Source organism: Colossoma macropomum, unplaced genomic scaffold, assembly GCF_904425465.1.
Source record: "Colossoma macropomum unplaced genomic scaffold, Colossoma_macropomum, whole genome shotgun sequence".
NCBI lineage: Eukaryota > Metazoa > Chordata > Actinopteri > Characiformes > Serrasalmidae > Colossoma > Colossoma macropomum.
In genome coordinates, this window is record NW_023494791.1 from 2,302,742 (window position 1) to 2,321,513 (window position 18,772).

General features: G+C 40.1%; 1 protein-coding gene across 1 annotated transcript; it reads right to left on the reverse strand.

Moving 5' to 3' along the window:
* Positions 1 to 1,773: 1,773 nt before the first annotated feature.
* Positions 1,774 to 17,783, reverse strand: LOC118810101 (zinc transporter ZIP9). Its single transcript, XM_036573638.1, has 7 exons — positions 17,430 to 17,783; positions 15,416 to 15,521; positions 11,398 to 11,571; positions 8,730 to 8,798; positions 5,322 to 5,407; positions 4,069 to 4,203; positions 1,774 to 3,862 (listed from the first exon to the last, which is right to left on the reverse strand). The coding sequence occupies exons 1-7, from the start codon at positions 17,523 to 17,525 to the stop codon at positions 3,605 to 3,607; spliced, it is 924 nt and encodes a 307-aa protein (XP_036429531.1). The 5' UTR covers positions 17,526 to 17,783; the 3' UTR covers positions 1,774 to 3,604.
* Positions 17,784 to 18,772: the final 989 nt, after the last annotated feature.

The following is an 18,772-nucleotide window of genomic DNA, read 5'->3' on the forward strand; positions in this document are numbered from 1 at the left end:
GATTATATTTCCCTTTAAAAACAAGTCCTGAGAAGTGTTTAATAGATACCGAATACATAGTAACTTTATTCTCTGAAGTTCTGCTAGAGTTTAGTTTCTGTTCCAAACGTACGGCAGCCGTGTGATCAGTCACAGCCCGTTCATCAGGGTTGTGGCGGCGCTGCAGGACAGAAAAATACTACCTGTTCTATTTTTTTGACTTTTTTAAACTTGAAAATTATAGTTTCTAATTACAACAACCAACAGCTGTTGACCATTAATGCTGTTCACTGTCCTTTCATTTCACTGAAAAATAAAGACGTTCCTTTAAGTGCTATATAAACAGAACGGTCTGCTGTTCCAGTTCGTCTCCTCTCACTGTGTGGAGGTTTATACATTATCATCATCATCATCATCATCATCATCTTGTATATGATAACAATTACAAACAAGAAGTCTATTCAAGTGTGCTGTTAGTTTACTTCTTTTCAACTAAAAAATGAGTGAGGATGGTTTTAGTTAACTTTTTATGTACTTGTCAGAGATATACTGAACAAAATCATGCTTAAGTATACTTCAGTTCACTGACAAGTACACAGAAAAGTTTATTAGGCCTATACTCGTACGTATGTGTAGGAAAATACTACAAAGACAACATATCAAATGTTGAAACTGGGAAATTTTATTGTTTTTTAAAATATTTGCCCATTTTGAATTTGATGCCAACAACACGTTCCAAAAAAGTTGGGACGGGGGCCTGTTTACCACTGTGATTCATCACCTCTTCTTTATCAACACTCTGTAAGTGTTTGGGAACTGAGGAGACACTGCTGTAGTTTAGAAAGTGAAATGTTTTCATGTTCTTGTTTGATACAGGATTTCAGCTGCTCATCATTTCAGGGTCTCATTTGTCATATTTTTCATTTCATAATCCACCAAATGTTTTCAGTGGTGACAGGTCTGGACTGCAGACAGGTCAGTTTAGCACCTGGACTTTTAACATGGAGCAATGCTGCTGTAATACATGCAGAATGTGGTTTTACATTGTCTTGCTGAAATAATCAAGGCCTTCCCTGAAAAAGACGTCGTCTGGATGGCAGCATATGTTGCCAAAACATGTATATATAGTTCAGCATTAATGGTGCCTTCACAGATGAGCATATCACCCATTCCATGTGCACTAATGCCCCCCTATACCATCATGAATACTGGCTTTTGAACTGTGCACTGATAAGCTGAGTGGTCTTTAGCCCGGAGGACACAGTGTCTATGATTTCCAAAAAGAATTTCAAATGTTGATTCGTTGGACCACAGGACACTTTTCCACTTCACCTCAGTCCACTTTAAATGAGCTCAGGCCCAGAGAAGGTGGCAGCATTTCTGGATCCTGTTTATATTTGGTTTCTTCTTTGCGTTTTAGAGGTTTAACTTGCATTTGTGGATGCAGTGATGAACTGTTTTCACAGACAGTGTTTTTCAGAAGTGTTTCTGAGCCCATGCAGTGATTTCCACTACAGAATCATGTCTGTTTTTAATGCAGTGCTGTCTGAGGGCCCAAAGATCACGGCCAGCATATACTGGTTTTTGGCCTCGTCCCTTACATACAGAGATTTCTCCAGATCCTCTGAATCTGTTAATGATATTGTAGATGATGAAAAGCAAAAGTTCTTTGTTGTTTTACGTTGAGAAACATTATTTTTGAATTCTTGCTCTATTTGATCAGGCAGTCTTTCACAGAGTGGTGAACCCTCCTCATCTTTACTTCTGAAATCCTTTAATATATGCAGGATTGTGATTGTAGACTGAGCCACACAGAATGACTTTTTATTCACTTGTTTGAAATATGTGAGTGAATTTGATCTGTGAGGTCTGAAATGATAAACATACATACATACATATATACATCATCTAAACCGCTTATCCTTCTGGGTCGCGGTGGGGTGCTGGAGCCTATCCCAGCTGTCATTGGGCGGAAGGCAGGATACACCCTGGACAGGTCGCCAGTCCATCGCAGGGCAGACGGACAGACATACACAGTCACACCTAGGGGCAATTTAGCATGTCCAATTAGCCTGACTGCATGTCTTTGGACTGTGGGAGGAAACCGGAGTACCCGGAGGAAACCCACACAGACACGGGGAGAACAGGCAAACTCCACACAGAAACGACCCTGGTCACCCGGCCGGGAATCGAACCCAGGCCATTCTTGCTGTGAGGCGACAGCGCTACCCACTGCGCCACCGTGCTGAAATGATAAACAGCTATGTGCTATTACTGTCCTGCAGGGAATATTGCATACTGCATATGGCTTTAATATCTGCATTTAAACTTGAACATTATGGCTCACACATATGTAATAATATATCACCCCCTTGGAATTAGAAGGTTCTGACATTTTTGTCAAAATTGAGTTTTTCACATTTTCTTATTGTGTGACTTCTTCACATTATGTGAGGTCTTTTTTTAAGTTTTATGCATTTTTGGACTCTGCGAGCCAATCAGCTCTTTGAATATACACAAGAGGACCAATCAGGTTCTGCTTCTTTGTCATGTTGCCGCTTTGCTCAGTGACTGCGGGAAAAGTTTGTAAAACTTTATGAAACACGAAAACGTTGCTGAAACTCTGCCTGTCGTCTTACAGCTCATTAAAAACTCTTACTGTCTTAAATTTTATAAATATTAAGGCTTAAAGGTCATTAAATAGTAAACATTTGAATTGATGGGGTTTTAATTACAACATAAACATTTTCATTCATCCATCTTTTCTTTTTCTTCTTTCTCCCAAAATAAGACATTTTTCTACGTCATTTTTCAGAAAGAAAAAACATAATTCACTTTGAATGTAAGTCAATGGAACCAGACATTTTTCTACATCGTTTTGCGTTGTTTCCTTTGGTCCACCTATCATAAAATTTACACACAATATAAAGGACGACAGGTATTTTTTAATCAGGTCAGAAAATGAAAAATGACAAAAATTGAGATACGAGGTTTTGTTCTGACCGCTGCGATAATCTGCAGCGCTTTTTTGAATAAGAAAAAGATTAAAAGACTAAAACAAGAAACAAATGTGATAAAAAATAAATAAATAATAAAAAGAAATGCCATAAAAATGTCATAGAAAGCATTAAATTGAACTTTCTGATAGACGCTCTGTTACAACACTTATGATAATTAAAATTACGTTCCTTGAAAATCGTTGCTTCTTTTCATGTTCTGTCAGATGGAACCTTAGAAAGTGAGTTCTAGGGTTAGAAAGTTCTACCTGCATTTCAGCTGTTCCAAAACTCATTTACAGATTTGACAGGATTTTGATATGAAGGGACGTCTTCACAGATCAGTTCTGCTATCCGGAATACAGAATCTTTGAAGCTCAGTATCTCAAAACTGCTCAGAACCTTAGACAGAACCTTATAATTCCAAGGGGATGAATTGTTTAAAAACAAAGTTTGATAAATGAAAATACAGAATCATTGCTGACTGTGGTGCCGTTTGAGGACTGGGAAGTCTCGTTAATCGTAAACAAAAACGAATGATGAATCATAAATAGCCATAAAGCTTAAAATGTGTTTACAGTTCTGTTCCAGAAATCATCTTTGGCAGCGTAACAGTCTGTGAGGGTCGGTCAGTCGTCAGGCAGCCCGAGAGCCAGAAGGACAGGCAGAGCAGCTCCGGTGATCAGGGTGATGCTTTCCAGAACACCCAACGCCCCCTGCTGGTAGGGCCCTGAGCCTGCATGGTGGTGGAAATGGGTGGTCCTCTGCTGCCCCCTGCTGTTAACCTCAGGTAGTACATGCACAGTAGCCACATAGAGGAACGTTCCAGCGGAGACCAGCATGCCAATCCCTGTAGCGCTGAGGCGGTGCTGTGGTGACCCACCGGTCTGCAGGAGGACAAACATTGTATGGTTCTATTTAGAACAATGAGTTCAATATAGAACCATTTGCATGCTTAAAGGGCTCTTTGCACGGTGAAATGTTCTTCAGATTAAAGAACCAAATATAGACCCAAAAACGGTGCTGCTACTCAGTTTGTGTTAGTGGCGGATGCAGCTGAGAAACGTTTGCAGTGCTGTCTGGGTCTCCTTACCATGATCAGGATGAAGTAGGTGCTAACAGCCAGCAGTGGAGCTGCAGCCGAGAAAGCCAGTAAATGCTTCTGAATTGTGCTCTTCTCCAAGCCGGCGTGCAAGAGGAAGGAGACGAGACCGAACGCAGCCGGAGCCTGACGACACGGAGAGAGAGAGATCAGACTTTCATACAAAGCAGATTTCTGTGCCAGAAAACTTTTCTGGCCCCGTCATAAGAAACACCCAGCAACTCCATTTTTGTTTATCCATTTTTTTAGTCTTTGAAAAGACCAGCTGCCTACATACTACAACCCCATTTACAAAAAGTTGGGACGCTGTGCAAAATGTAAATAAAAACAAAATGCTATGATGTGCAAATCATTCAAACCCAAAAAACAGTATATGCTGGCCGTGATCTTTGGGCCCTCAGGCAGCACTGCATTAAAAACAGACATGATTCTGTAGTGGAAATCACTGCATGGGCTCAGAAACACTTCTGAAAAACACTGTCTGTGAAAACAGTTCATCACTGCATCCACAAATGCAAGTTAAAACTCTAAAACGCAAAGAAGAAACCAAATATAAACAGGATCCAGAAACGCTGCCACCTTCTCTGGGCCTGAGCTCATTTAAAATGGACTGAGCTGAAGTGGAAAAGTGTCCTGTGATCTGATGAATCAACATTTGAAATTCTTTTTGGAAATCATGGACACTGTGTCCTCCGGGCTGAAGACCACTCAGCTTGTTATCAGTGCACAGTTCAAAAGCCAGAATTCATGATGGTATAGGGGGACATGCGTGGGTGACGTGCTCATCTGTGAAGGCACCATTAAGGATGAACAATATATACAGGTTTTGGCAACATATGCTGCCATCCAGACGACGTCTTTTTCAGGGAAGGCCTTGATTATTTCAGCAAGACGATGTCAAACCACATTCTGCATGTATTACAGCAGCATTGCTCCGTATTAAAAGAGTCCAGGTGCTAAACTGACCTGCCTGCAGTCCAGATCTGTCACCACTGAAAACATTTGGTGCATTATAAAATGAAAAATATGACAAAGAAGACCCTGAACTGATAAGCAGCTCAAATCCTGTATCAAACAAGAACGGGAAAACATTTAATTAATACAGGGTTTAAATGATTTGCACATCATTGCATTTTGTTTTTATTAACATTTTGCACAGCGTCCCAACTTTTTTGGGGTTGTATTTAGGAAGCACAAGGTTCTGTTAGAAGAGCGGTGCTTTCCCAGCCAGTGGGATGTCTTACCTTGTGCAAAATCACAGCGAAGAACACAATAACCTGAACTGACACTTGAGAAGAAGCCACAGCTGCACCAAGAGCGACGCCGTCAGCTACAGGGAGACAGATACACAGCAGACACACAGGAATGAGAGACATGACTCAGTTCACTGAAAACAGGCTTTCACTCCCACTGAACCTCCACAAGAGACGTCTAAAGTGAACTGTACTGTCTGTAACGCTGTAAAAGGAATACTGTTTGTCACTTGCAACCCTAATTACAGTCGGGTTGGTGTAGGAGTCCAGATTTCAACATGCAAAATGCAAATTAAGTAGTTTTGTTGTTTTCTTCTCATAAAATTACACCAGAGAGAACTTTACACAGACAATACTGTAAACCAGTATTAACCAGACACAAAGAAAACATTTCATAAATTATTTTTTACAAATTGTTATGAAACTGTTCCTTCAAAAGAATCTTACCCCTCCTGTTATCCTCAAATTTACGGACATCTTCTATCCTTGAGATTAATTTGACCCCAGCAATATAAACCTCAATATTTATCAAATATTAAAATTCTGGTGGGAATTATGATCTCCCCTCCGCCGTATCATTAGGAAAGTTGTTAAATATGAAGCAAAAAACATGTCAATCAATTATTCAGGGATGTTAAACACTGAATGGGGTCAAATCCACCCCGAAGGTAACAGGAGAGTTAAAGGGGAACTCCACCGATTTTTCAAAATCTCTGCATAATTGAGTGTTTGGGATGTAAACAGAGAGATTCAGAGTGGTTTGGTGTGAAATGGTTCAGAAGTCTTTACAGTGGTGGTGATGGGAACCAGGGGTCGCCATGACTACAACACAAATATAGACATTTTATTTACTATCCAGAACCACCAGTGAACCTACACAAGTCTTCTGAGTTTATATGGAATGATGATGATGGTAAAATCACATTTTAAGCCCAAAAGCTTCTCAAAACGATCATAAAACAGTGTCTCAGTCATCAGGCAGTGAATTCATAACCATTTCATGTAGTAACTTTCTGTGAGGGAGCTTTTAGAGGTGGACGTCTGGTTCCTATCACCACCACTGTGAACAACTCTGATTTGGTAAGTTTATCTAGAACAGAGCGTTTCACACCAAATGTCAAATCAAAACTATCGTCAATAACATCAATAATATCAGCAATAACAATAAAAAATAGAAAATAACAATGATAATACTAATGACTGTGAGCACAGCAGTCCTTGTACTGAAGTGGATGTACTATTGTTTATGTGCACACTGATATAAACAAATGCTGCAACTATATATTCCATGTAAAGATTCTTGCTTTATATAAGAGCTTAAAGATTAATTAGTTTTATATGGAAAACACAATTTGAAAGAGTGCAATTTTCAAATCACTTGAGTTGCAATTTTTATTATATAATACATTATTAACAATGTTATATAATATATTATTAACAAGTTTTAAATTGATTAAAATTAAACTAATAACACAGAACTTGTAAGCTGCCTGTAGGTGACTTAGACCAATCAGAAGCAACAAAATGCCCATGTTCTGTATGTGTGACATCACAACCATCCACCTAACTGGCAGTCTGAGGTAGGAGTGTCTAATAGAGTGGACAGTGAGTGGACACAGTGTTTAAAAACTCCAGCAGCACTGCTGTGTCTGATCCACTCAGACCAGCACAACACACACTAACACACCACCACCACATCAGTGTCACTGAAATGCTGAGAATGACCCGCCACAAAAATAGTACCTGCTCTGTGAGGGTCCATGGGGGTCCTGACCACTGAAGAACAGGGTAAAAGGGGGCTAACAAAGTATCAGAGAAACAGATGGACTACAGTCTGTAACTGTAGAACTACAAAGTGCACCTATAATGTCATAATGTTATGCCTGATTGGTGTACAGTATATTATTACTCAAGTGGTCAGTGTTTTATGAAAAAAATCACACCACAGAATCACATTTCATTCTTTTAAATTGTTGTAATTCTTACACTGTAAAGCTATTTAGCATCTGGCCAGTAGGGGGGGCACCTATAAGCACAACCACTGGGTCATGACCCTGCTGAACACTTTTGTTTCATTGGCTCACTGTTAATATTAATAATCTTTATTTATAGAGCTCTTTTCATGCTGGTGGCAGCTCAAAGTGGTTTACAGACAGCAGATAAAGATTAACAGTAACAGAAGAAACTGTAAGTATTAAATTAAAATCATAAGACAACGAAAGATCAGATTAAAGAGATACAGACCAGAGTTTTACTGAAGCTCTGAGTTAAAGAGCTGCGTTTTCAGATGTTTATTAAAAGTGAGCTCTGAGCTCGACTGTCTAATAAAAGCTGAACTGAGCTCCACAGTTTAGAAGTGGAATAACTGAAAGAGTCTCTCCACGTTTTCTGTGTTTTACTGAAGGAGTTCAGAAGGTCCGATTCTGCAGATCTGAGATCATAAACAGACCGACGGTCAGGAGCTTTAAGATCATTTAGGGCCTTAAAAAGCAGCAGAACTTTAAAATCTACGCTTAAAGTAAAAACATCCGCATGCATTCGTAATGTTTCATTTAAATTAAATGTAAATGAGGGCAGACTGGTGGGTGCCGATTGCAAATGATATGTAAATAAGACACTCTCGAGCTTTTCTGAAGCTGATTCACCGGTTCTGCTGAAATCATGGCTTGTTTGGTCGTCGCAGCCCATAAGGAAAAAATATATGGACATATATTTTTATATATTTGAAATATATTTCAGAATATTATCCATATTAACCAAATATAGTTTAAAATACATTTATTTTAAAATGTATGGTGAAATGTAGTGTACAAAAATAAATGTATTTATCAAATCTAATTAAAAAATTTTATGAAAATATCCAGAATCCTGTCTGATGCTCTTCACTGTCTGATACCTTTAGAAATGAATTTGTGTTCCAGTATCTTCATTTTAAATCTGATCAAATGATCCTTTAACAGGACAGAAGCGAGAGTTGTGGGTATTGTGGCTCTTTTCTCTGTAACTTTGAATAAGGGTGTGTTTTTTATGATGATGAATATTATTCCCAGTAATACTTCCTTTTGACCCAGAAAGCACAAAAAAGCGGGAATTTAATACCTGCTGGTGATAAAAGAGGAGCAGAATAGAGTACAGGCTGCAGACAGAGCGAGTCGTGGCTGGTGGGAGATTTTCAGACAGCGCTTATCTCCATCTGTCTGCTCTCTTTGTTGGAATACAGACCGAAGAGTTCTTGAACAGACGCAGCACGGCAGACGGCACTGAAAAGCAAACCCACTGTCCGTGTCCAGGCTGGACTCAGAGACCTGCAGCGCAATCTTTATTGTGTCTAATCGCCGCAGGAAGCGCGCTGTGTGCTGTGAAGTGTAACAGAGGGAATGCATAAGCTGTAAACCGTACCTGCAGCATGGATGATGAGACCCAGCGTGGCTGTGATGCCGCTGCCGTTGTATAGGCTCGGTCGCGAGACTAAACGAGGAGAAACACAGAAACAGAATGAAGCCCAGCAGTTACGCTGTCTATCATATTTTGATACACAGAAATAATTATGAAATAGATGATTCTGAGGGTGACATTTGCAGGGGAATGCCACTGATTTTTCAAAATTTCTGGTTGTAAACAGAGTCATTCAGAGTGGTTTGGTGTAAAACACTCTATTCAGAACTGTTCACAGTGGTGGTGATAGGAACCAGACGTCCACCTCTAAAAGCTCCCTCACTGAAAGTTACTACATGAAATGGTGAAATGGTAATATAAAACATATTTTTAAAAGTGTATTCATGGTGGAGGGATACATGCAGGGCGCTGTGAGGCAAAGTAGTCCCCCAAAAAAACATATTATTTCAGATTTTCCACTATTTTCCATCATCAACATTCCATATAAACTCAGAAGACTCGTGTAGGTTCACTGGTGGTTTTGGATAGTAAATAAAATGTCTATATTTGTGTTGTAGTCATGGCGACCCCTGGTTCCTATCACCACCACTGTAAAGACATCTGAACCATTTCACACCAAACCACTCTGAATCTCTCTGATTACATCTCACTGATTGCATTTTGTACGTACTGTAGGCTATTAAGTTCTCTCACGTGTGTCAGGCTCCAAAACACTGCAGACGTCAGCTCACTGCATCATCAAACACACCTGATTCAGCTCATCAGCTAATTAACAAGGCCTTAATGAACTGAACTCAGAGTGTTAGATGAGGATAAACGCTGATCTCTGCAGCACTTTGGCCCGGAAGGTCCCCAGTTTGACACACCTGATTTATCTAGAAGTCCAAACAGGAGGCGACTGCAATAGTCCAACAGTGTGGACTTTCTTTATTAGACTGTAAGGAATTTCTGTCAATGAGCGACTGCAATTATAAATTACATGGATAAGTCCTAGAGGAGCCTGAGGAGGGCTGACAGTCAGCTGATGATGCACTACAGCAGAGAAAACATTAACTTGACCTGAAGGTCGACTGACTCTGAGTCACTGTAATAAAGCGCAGCTGCATTACTGTGTAGCAAAACAGAAAGCAAGAATAAACACAGTTCTATAAATTCAGATAAAGCTGTATTGTCACTTATGTATATGGAATATGCATATATATATATATATATATATATATATATATATATATACACAATGCATGTACATTTCCTGAAGAATGGATCAAAAGAAATGACCCACAATGACATAGAAAAAAGTCCACTGACTTCCATTAAAAGTACAGTATGTTTTTTCCTTCTCCTGTAAAGTTACCATTTTGGAGATATGAGGTTTTGTTGTCGACATATGTCTTGGGTGTGTCCTATTGTGGATGTGTTCTGGTCCTGTGTTCAAGATGTTCTAATATTTTGGGAAAATCTGTACACAAAGATCTACAGTCTTTCCTTTTACTTGATGACTCTGCAGAATTGTTTTCTACTCATCAAAAAAGCCTCTCAGCAGCTAAAAAGACAATTTTGAAAGTACAGTTTGACCCTCTGTTCCTGCGCATCCTGTTTGGCTTTCTTATTTCAGAGTTTGTAAACTTTCTAAAAAGTGTAATTCCGTGACTTCTCCATGACATAAAATGAAATTTTCAGGCCAAGAATAAAACAAAAGAAAGAACGAACAAAAGAATGAAAGAACGAACGAAACAAAAAATGAACAAACGAACAAATGAAAGACAGAAAGAAAGAATGAACATTGGTGGAAAAGTCTCAGAAATTCCATGATTTTTCCAGCAATTATTATTTTCCATGACGTTTCCGGGCCTGGAAAACCAAATTTCTTCATTCCCAGACGTGTCCAGGGTTTTCCTGACTGTATGACCTGTTATTTTCGGGACATTAGTCTTCTGGAAGGTACAGCGGCTAAACCGATAAATAAGACTAAAATAAGAACAATTATATCCTCTTGAAATACTGAGAAAGAAAGAAAGAATAAAAGAAAGACAAATGAAAGCAGTAACGAACAAAAGAACAAACGAAGGAAAGAAAGAAAGAAAGAAAGAAAACAGAACGACTGAAAGAAAGAACAAAAGAAAGAATGAAAGTAAGAAAAAAGAACAAGTGAAAGAAAGAAGGAAAGAAGGAACAAAAAGAAAAGCAAAGAAAGAACAAAAGAAAGAAAGAACAAAAGAAAGAATGAAAGAAAAAAGAACAATTGAAAGAAAGAAGGAAAGAAAGAACAAAAGAAAGAAGGAAAGAAAGAAAGAAAGAAGGAAAGAAAGAACAAAAGAAAGAATGAAAAAAAGAAAGAAAGAAGGAAAGAAAGAACAAAAGAAAGAATGAAAGAAAGAACAAAAGAATGAAAGAAAGATCTTCCTTTATTAACGTTTGTCTTCTCCTCGTATTCGACTGTAACTCTGACCATCAGCACCATCATCATTAAATCACTGTTATTGGTGGGTAACAGTGACTGTACCTCTGTGTTCTGAGTGAGTCCTTGTGTTTATGTTGGGCTTTGTGAACGCGGCTCTTCTGATCTGTTATGTTTAATAACGTATTGATCACAATAAACAGAACCAACACAGTTCTCCGAGAGAGAGAACCCGACTCCTAACTGTGATTGGATAACGCAGCTGCCCTTCACCTTGTGCAGAACAGTAGCTGGCAATCTGGTCGACCACAAACATCAGAGTGAAGCCCAGCACGAGGGACGCTCCTATGAAGACGTGTGGACGCAGGCCTTTCGCCGCAGACGGCTCCAGGGTCGAGTTGGAGTCTGTGCTGTTCAGCCTGGCTGTGACAGCAGAGCAGAGCGAATCTGTGGGAGGCAGAAGAAGAAGAAGCAGGAGGAATTAGCTTCAGGCACAAACACATGCAACCCCCCCCCCACCCCCCTCCCCTCCTTCCTCATTGGAAACAGGTTAACACATCCTCTACGTCAGGGGTGCCCAAACCGTCTTTGAAGAGGGCCGTGTCAAAATACCTGAGGGCTGAAATATAAATTCACAAATGCTTCAAAATATTAAGTTTTCAAAATATCAGCAAACAGAATCAGAGCTTTCTGTGAGCTGCCTGTTTCCTATCGCTGTATAAACGATGCTGGGCTGCTAAGAACAATCTGGATCAGTAAGCGCTTATAATAAACTGTTTAAGAGTAACAAATAAAACACGTCTGATGTATTAATTATTAATATTCCCATTGAAGTGTTTACTTCTTTAAACATATAATTTGTGAAACAAACTAAACAAAAATCTACAAATCGTTTGGTTTTGTTAGATAATGTTCTACATATCAAATAAATGCAGCGACCACATTCAGAAATCACTTTACTGAACAAGAAGAGCAGATTAAACGCCATAAATATCCGTTTGAATTTAAAGGGTTAATATTCACTAAACTGCTGAATCTGCTCTGATAAGAAGTCGGTGCCGTGAGACTCGAGGAGCTGCAGCTGCTTCAGTTCCTCTCCTGAATATTTACTGTCATGTTAATGGAAATGTTTGTGTCGCGTCTGTTGACATTAAATTTATTACAGTATTTCAAATATGAGGCTCTTTTTTTGCGGCTCTCGATGAAAAACTATTCAAATTTCCATCAAAATCTCTGGTTCTCAGTGTTAGTTTGAGCTTTATGGCTGCGGTCTGGACTGAAGAAAGAAAGAAAGAAAGAAACAAACAAACAAAGAAACAGAAAAAAGAAAGAACAAACAGAAAAAAGACAGAAAGAAAATAAGAAAGAAAGAAAGAACAAAAGAAAGAAGAAAGAAAAAAAACAAAAAGAAAAAAGAGAAAGAAAGAAAGAAAGAAAAGGAAAGAAAGAACAAAAGAAAAAGAAAAAAAAGGAAGGAAGAAAGTCAGTAAATGAAGCTGCAGGTCAGTCGGAGGAGAAAGGCTCCTGAGCTCTAGCTAACTTCATTACTGCAGTTACCCAGAGCCGGTTTATGAGGAGTCTGGCCGCTTCCTATTTCCCCCGTTATATCAAAAACAGGACTGCTGAACAGCAGAGGGCACCGCGAGCAAGTCCTCAATGAATGGGAGTGAATGGAGCTCAACGGCTAAAAACGAAGAGTTAAAATAGTTTCTAATCACTGAACCAGAACTTTCCTTTAGTTTTAGACAGTAGAAGGATGGATTTCAGTAAAACAGCAAAGAAAACTCACCTGTATGTTTCCTTTTTATACAGCAAACGGGTTTTGGGCAGCAGGACGCTAACATTACTGCTACTGAGTGCTGATTGGTTAGCATTACTGCTACTGAGAGCTGATTGGTTAGCATTACTGCTACTGAGAGCTGATTGGTTGGCATTACTGCTACTGAGTGCTGATTGGTTAGCATTACTGCTACTGAGTGCTGATTGGTTGGCATTACTGCTACTGAGTGCTGATTGGTTAGCATTACTGCTACTGAGAGCTGATTGGTTGGCATTACTGCTACTGAGTGCTGATTGGTTGGCATTACTGCTACTGAGTGCTGATTGGTTGGTGAGCGGAGCGCTCACAGACGTCATGAACGTACATGAGGTGCCATTTTAATCTCCTATAACTCGAGTTTAAAAGCTCTTAAAAGTATAACAGCAGTGTTAAAATGTTTTATGCTGCTCCAGACAGGAATGTATTAGTCTTTAGTTATTAAAAATGTTTTAGTATTTATAAACTATAATTTCACTCAAATGCTCCATTCATTTTGGACTCGCTCGGTAGCGCCCTCTAGTGTTTGAGAAACTGGGAAGACGTTACAGAGTGGGCAATTCTCCTCCCTACACGTTCTCTGGCGACGCATTACACTACACTTTCACAGCACTGCTGCCACCATCAGGTGAAGGGAAGAACTGCAGCATACTGGCTGGAGGGACATTTATAACGCACTCTAAAACAGAAGCCAATTAAAATTGGTCCATGGGTTGCTTTTGGCCCCGGGGCCGGACATTGGAGACCCCTGCTCTACATGGAATATACGGCAAACGTACATATACTAGGGCTGAAAGATTAATCATTTTTTTATTGAAATTGCAATTTAAGAAAATGCGATTTCCAAATCGCATAAGCTGTAATTTTTTTTTACATTTTTTTTATGGCCCACAATATCAAAAACATTTAAAGTTTTCAAGAGAGTAAATTTAACCTAATAACACAGAGTTATATACTGCCTGCAGAATTGGACCAATCAGAGGCAACCAAACCTCCATCTGTTGTGACATCACAACCACAACTTACTGGCTTTCTGAAGCACTACATTAATGGATCCAACCTCAAGCCAGAAAAAGTGGATATTCTGGTTAAAAAAACAGGTCTGAACCTCAATTTATAGAAAATAATCGAAATTTAAATCGCAATTAGATATTTTCCCCAAATCGTTCAGCCCTGACATGTACAGATATTCCAACAGAGTCTGGCTGCAGACCTGCACTCTCAGACAGATGCACTCTCAGCCCCAGTGACGTCACGTGCACATGCACTCTCTGCCACGGTGGCAGAAGCCGCCCAACGGCACAGGAACTTTTGGCTGCTGCTGCTTAGCGACATCATCACTTCATCAATTTTTGGTCCATAATGCAGCTAGAGAGTTACATTTAATACGCCTCCTTGTTGAAAAAAGTCATAGAACCCATTAACAGTGTCTGTTGGTTCCTGGTGGTGTCCAGTAGTCATTATTGGTTTTCTGTTTTCCTGATGGGTTGATATCACAGTGTAAAGGATTCAGATCATTTAATCAGGTATTTTGACTGATTCCACATACATTTGTCGTAAAGGTCTCTCACGGCAACCATCAAGCCAATTCCCGTTAGGAAGCAAAACCATCAGGTTTCATTCCTAAATGGTTCTAATCGTCTTCAGCATGGCTTTCATGAGTTTTGGTAGCCTGTTTGTTTTTTTTCTGCGAGTAAAGTCGACATTCATGTCTTACCGTCATGGTTTTACTGTGAAAGTTTCCAGATTTAATTAACTTTATTATCAATATGACAACATTAATATGTGTTCAGTGTAACTCTTGTTGCTCAGCAGTTCGCATTTCACTGTTTTTCCTCCAACAATAAAACCAACAAAACACTGTGGTGGCAGAGCAGCACTGACGTCATCAGTAGGCTGGCAGTGCATGTCAGGCTGAGAGTGCATGTCTGCAGCCAGACCTTCTCAGATATTTTCACATATTTCTTTATCTCCTTTCACATGGCTCTTTATTATTGACTCTATTTATAGTATTTTATTGTATTTTTCCTTTAGATAAACACTTGTTAACAGTCTGTGTTTGTCTGGTCTGTTCAGTGTGTTACATGTCGTATGTGACTCACTGATTCCTTGTATGTATAACTTACTTGGTGAAATAAGGTGATTCTGACTCTGTATGATGCAGCATTTACAGCTGTGAACAGACTTCTGTCATTTGGACCAGTGAACAGCGTTAACTGCATTAAGCTGAAAGGCTGTAGAGTTCGGCTATATGAGAGCGGCTGATGAAGCCTCCCACAGGATGTAACGTTAATACGGAAAACTGAGGAAGCACAAAGGCCGAATAACAGAACGGCGTCCAAGTCCAGCGAATCTCTCACCGCACTACTGTGGTGGCTCTGCCAGAAAAGCCATCTCCTCTGAAACACTGTAATACAGGAAGGACAGACGGGAAGTAGTTGGGAGCTGAATAGAGATGCCAGCAGTCTTTCTTACCTCTCCATGACTCCTCCACCAACTCCACTCCCTCTGGGATGATGATGGCGAGGGCGGTGCCACACAGAAGCCCCGCCCCCAGCACGCTCACAAACTGCAGCTTCTGCTGTGGAGCAGAATTTTAAAAACATTTTAGCATTTAAAGAACTGCACCATATTTTTCTGCACGATTAAACAGTTTAGAGGTTCAGAGTGGTTTGGTGTGAAACGCTCTGTTCTAGATGAAACTTACAGAGTCAGAACTGTTCACAGTGGTGGTGATAGGAACCAGACGTCCACCTCTAAAAGCTCCCTCACTGAAAGTTCCTACATGAAATGGTTATGAATTCACTGCCTGATGACTGAGACACTGTTTTAGGATAGTTTTGAGAACTTAAACTCCATTCATGGTGGAGGGATACATGCAGGGCGCTGTGAGGCAAAATAGTCCCCAAAGAAAACTTATTATTTCAGATTTTCCACTATTTTCCATCATCAACATTCCATATAAACTCAGAAGACTCGTGTAGGTTCACTGGTGGTTCTGGATAGTAAATAAAATGTCTATATTTGTGTTGTAGTCATGGCGACCCCTGGTTCCTATCACCACCACTTTTGTTGGAAGAAAACCTCGTATCTCCAAAATGATAACTTTACAGCAGAAGGAAAAAGCTTTACTTTTACTTTATTTTATTTTTTTACAAGGTTTTCTTTCGACAGCAGCGAGATTATATATTATATATATATATATTATATATATATATATATATATATATATATATATATAAATATAAAATATTGCTCTATTTTATCTTCTAATTCGTAATTCACTTTTTAAAACATCACCACATGTCTTCTGTGCTACAACCTTAAAAAATGTTTTTTCACGGGTTCTTTAGTAAAGGCAATGGTTCTATATAGAATCATGAACACTCAAAGAAACATTTGCCTGCTGAAATGGTTCTTAAGATTGATGGAAAATATATTGTATATGGTTATTTTTAAAAATATCTCTATATAGTGCCAAAAAGCGCTCTTCTATTGTATACATAACTGACACAGTAACAATAGCAGACACCCTTTTTGGTGCTACCATTTTCAAAAAGGTTCTACACAGAACCACATACAACACACTCTCCATCTCAAAAAACAATTTATCAATGCAAAGAACCATTTAAGCATGCAAATGGTTCTTCGAGTGTTCATGGTTGTATATAGAACCACTGTCTTTACCTTGAAGAACCATATTTTAAGTGAGCACAGTTTTGGAAGACTGTGCTGTTCCGAGTCCAGAAATTCGATTCCGAATCCCTAGTGACGGGAGTCGATTCCAGGAACCGATTCCACAATTTAATCTCGGTTCCAGAGCAAAGGCATAGATAATGTCACCGATATCGGTTATAATTGACCTTAGCACGGAAATCTAAATGAACTAAACTAAGTTACTAACTTGGCTAACTAAAGCGGGCTAAACTGCATCTGATCTCCTCTGAACACGCATTCAGGTGTGTATATTTTTGACGCTGAGAATTATGTTTGATTTTAAGCGATTTTTGTTATGAATCTTACACTACTATGTTGTTTTCCACTTTATCGACAGTAAAATACAGCCGGACTGTCCGTCCGTGGCGTGGAAAGTCGTACTGTGCGGAATCGAGTCTGAAGCTGAAGAGTCGACTCCCGCTTCCCGAATGCCGGGAATCGATTCTTTCTGGAGTCGACTCCTAGCCCTACTGGCGGGTGAGGGAACCAAACAAACAGACGCTACGTGACTAAGCCAGACCTTTGCTCTGCACAAACTGCCCAAACTAGTCAGCAGGCAGCGTTAGAGGCTGTAGTTGGGTTTCAGTTTCTTATAACTAAATTATCTTTTTCTTCCATAAACTAAACGCAGATTTTGCTGGCTGTAAGGAATTTACTGCGGCCGGAACCGTTAGATTTCTCCAAGTTAACCAGTGGTCATCAAAGCCGGCCCGCAGTGAGAGGTTAAAGAGGAGTTTTTGGACCATAATGTGATTATAATCGAGTTTCTTACCTGGGAGAAGTTGAAGAGCACCGGAATGAGTCCGAGCAGAAAACATCCCACGAACATCGAGAGAGAAATTAAAATAACCGCCACCGCTCCGTCCATTACTTTCACTGTACGTGGTTACTGTAGCTCGGTTCTGCAGGTTCTGGGTGTCACACTCTGTAGGCTGAATATACGGGCTCAGTCGAGCTACAGAACCATCTCCAAGTTTAAAGATTAGTCGAATGGGTTGAAAATCTGGACTAAAAGCTGCGGCTGAGAACTTGAAGCGCTCAGATCAAACTTTCCACGTCGCCGTGTTTTAAGTGCTGGGCGACATCCCTCCACCGCCCGCCCGAAGAGCCGCAACAGCGACCGCTAGTGGCCGAGCAGCGCAGCTACAGAGGACAGGACTGTTCCTCTTGTCTCTGTTCCTGGAAGCAAATCACAAGACTCCCCCATGAGACTGTCAAAAAAAAACAGAAATGACCACCTCCTCGTTTCTACGCTTATTGTCCAGTTTATCAGCTCCACTTACTATATAGGTGCACTTTGTAGTTCTACAGTTACAGACTGTAGTCCATCTGTTTCTCTGATACTTTTACCCTGTTCTTCAGTGGTCAGGACCCCCACGGACCCTCACAGAGCAGGTACTATTTGGGTGGTGGATCATTCTCAGCACTGCAGTAACACTGACGTGGTGGTGGTGTGTTAGTGTGTGTTGCGCTGGTCTGAGTGGATCAGACGCAGCAGTGCTGCTGGAGTTTTTAAACACCTCAGTGTCACAGCTGGACTGAGAATAGTCCACCAACCAAAAATATCCAGCCAACAGCGTCTGTGGGCAGCGTCCTGTGACCACTGATGAAGGACTAGAGGATGACCGACACAAACTGTGCAGCAGCAGATGAGCTATCATCTCTGACTTTACATCTACAAGGTGGACCAACAAGGTAGGAGTGTCTAATAGAGTGGACAGTGAGTGGACACAGTGTTTAAAAACTCCAGCAGCACTGCTGTGTCTGATCCACTCAGACCAGCACAACACACACTAACACAACACCACCACATCAGTGTTACTGCAGTGCTGAGAATGATCCACCACCCAAATAGTACCTGCTCTGTGAGGGTCCATGGGGGTCCTGACCACTGAAGAACAGGGTAAAAGGGGGCTAACAAAGTATCAGAGAAACAGATGGACTACAGTCTGTAACTGTAGAACTACAAAGTGCACCTATATAGTAAGTGGAGCTGATAAACTGGACAATGAGCGTAGAAACAAGAACGTTATGCCATAATGTTATGAGTTTGATTGTACAGATACTCCAAAGATGAAACTGAGGGGGTAAAAATGACAAATTTGACCATAAGCA

Excerpts from the sequence above, each read along its gene's own strand:
- LOC118810101 (XM_036573638.1), bottom strand. The coding sequence starts at position 17,525 with ATGGACGGAGCGGTGGCGGTTATTTTAATTTCTCTCTCGATGTTCGTG. Across the intron at positions 15,522-17,429 it reads TGCTCTTCAACTTCTCCCAG|CAGAAGCTGCAGTTTGTGAG; the intron begins GTAAGAAACTCG and ends TCTGCTCCACAG. Across the intron at positions 4,204-5,321 it reads TCGCTGTGATTTTGCACAAG|GCTCCGGCTGCGTTCGGTCT; the intron begins GTAAGACATCCC and ends CCGTGTCGTCAG.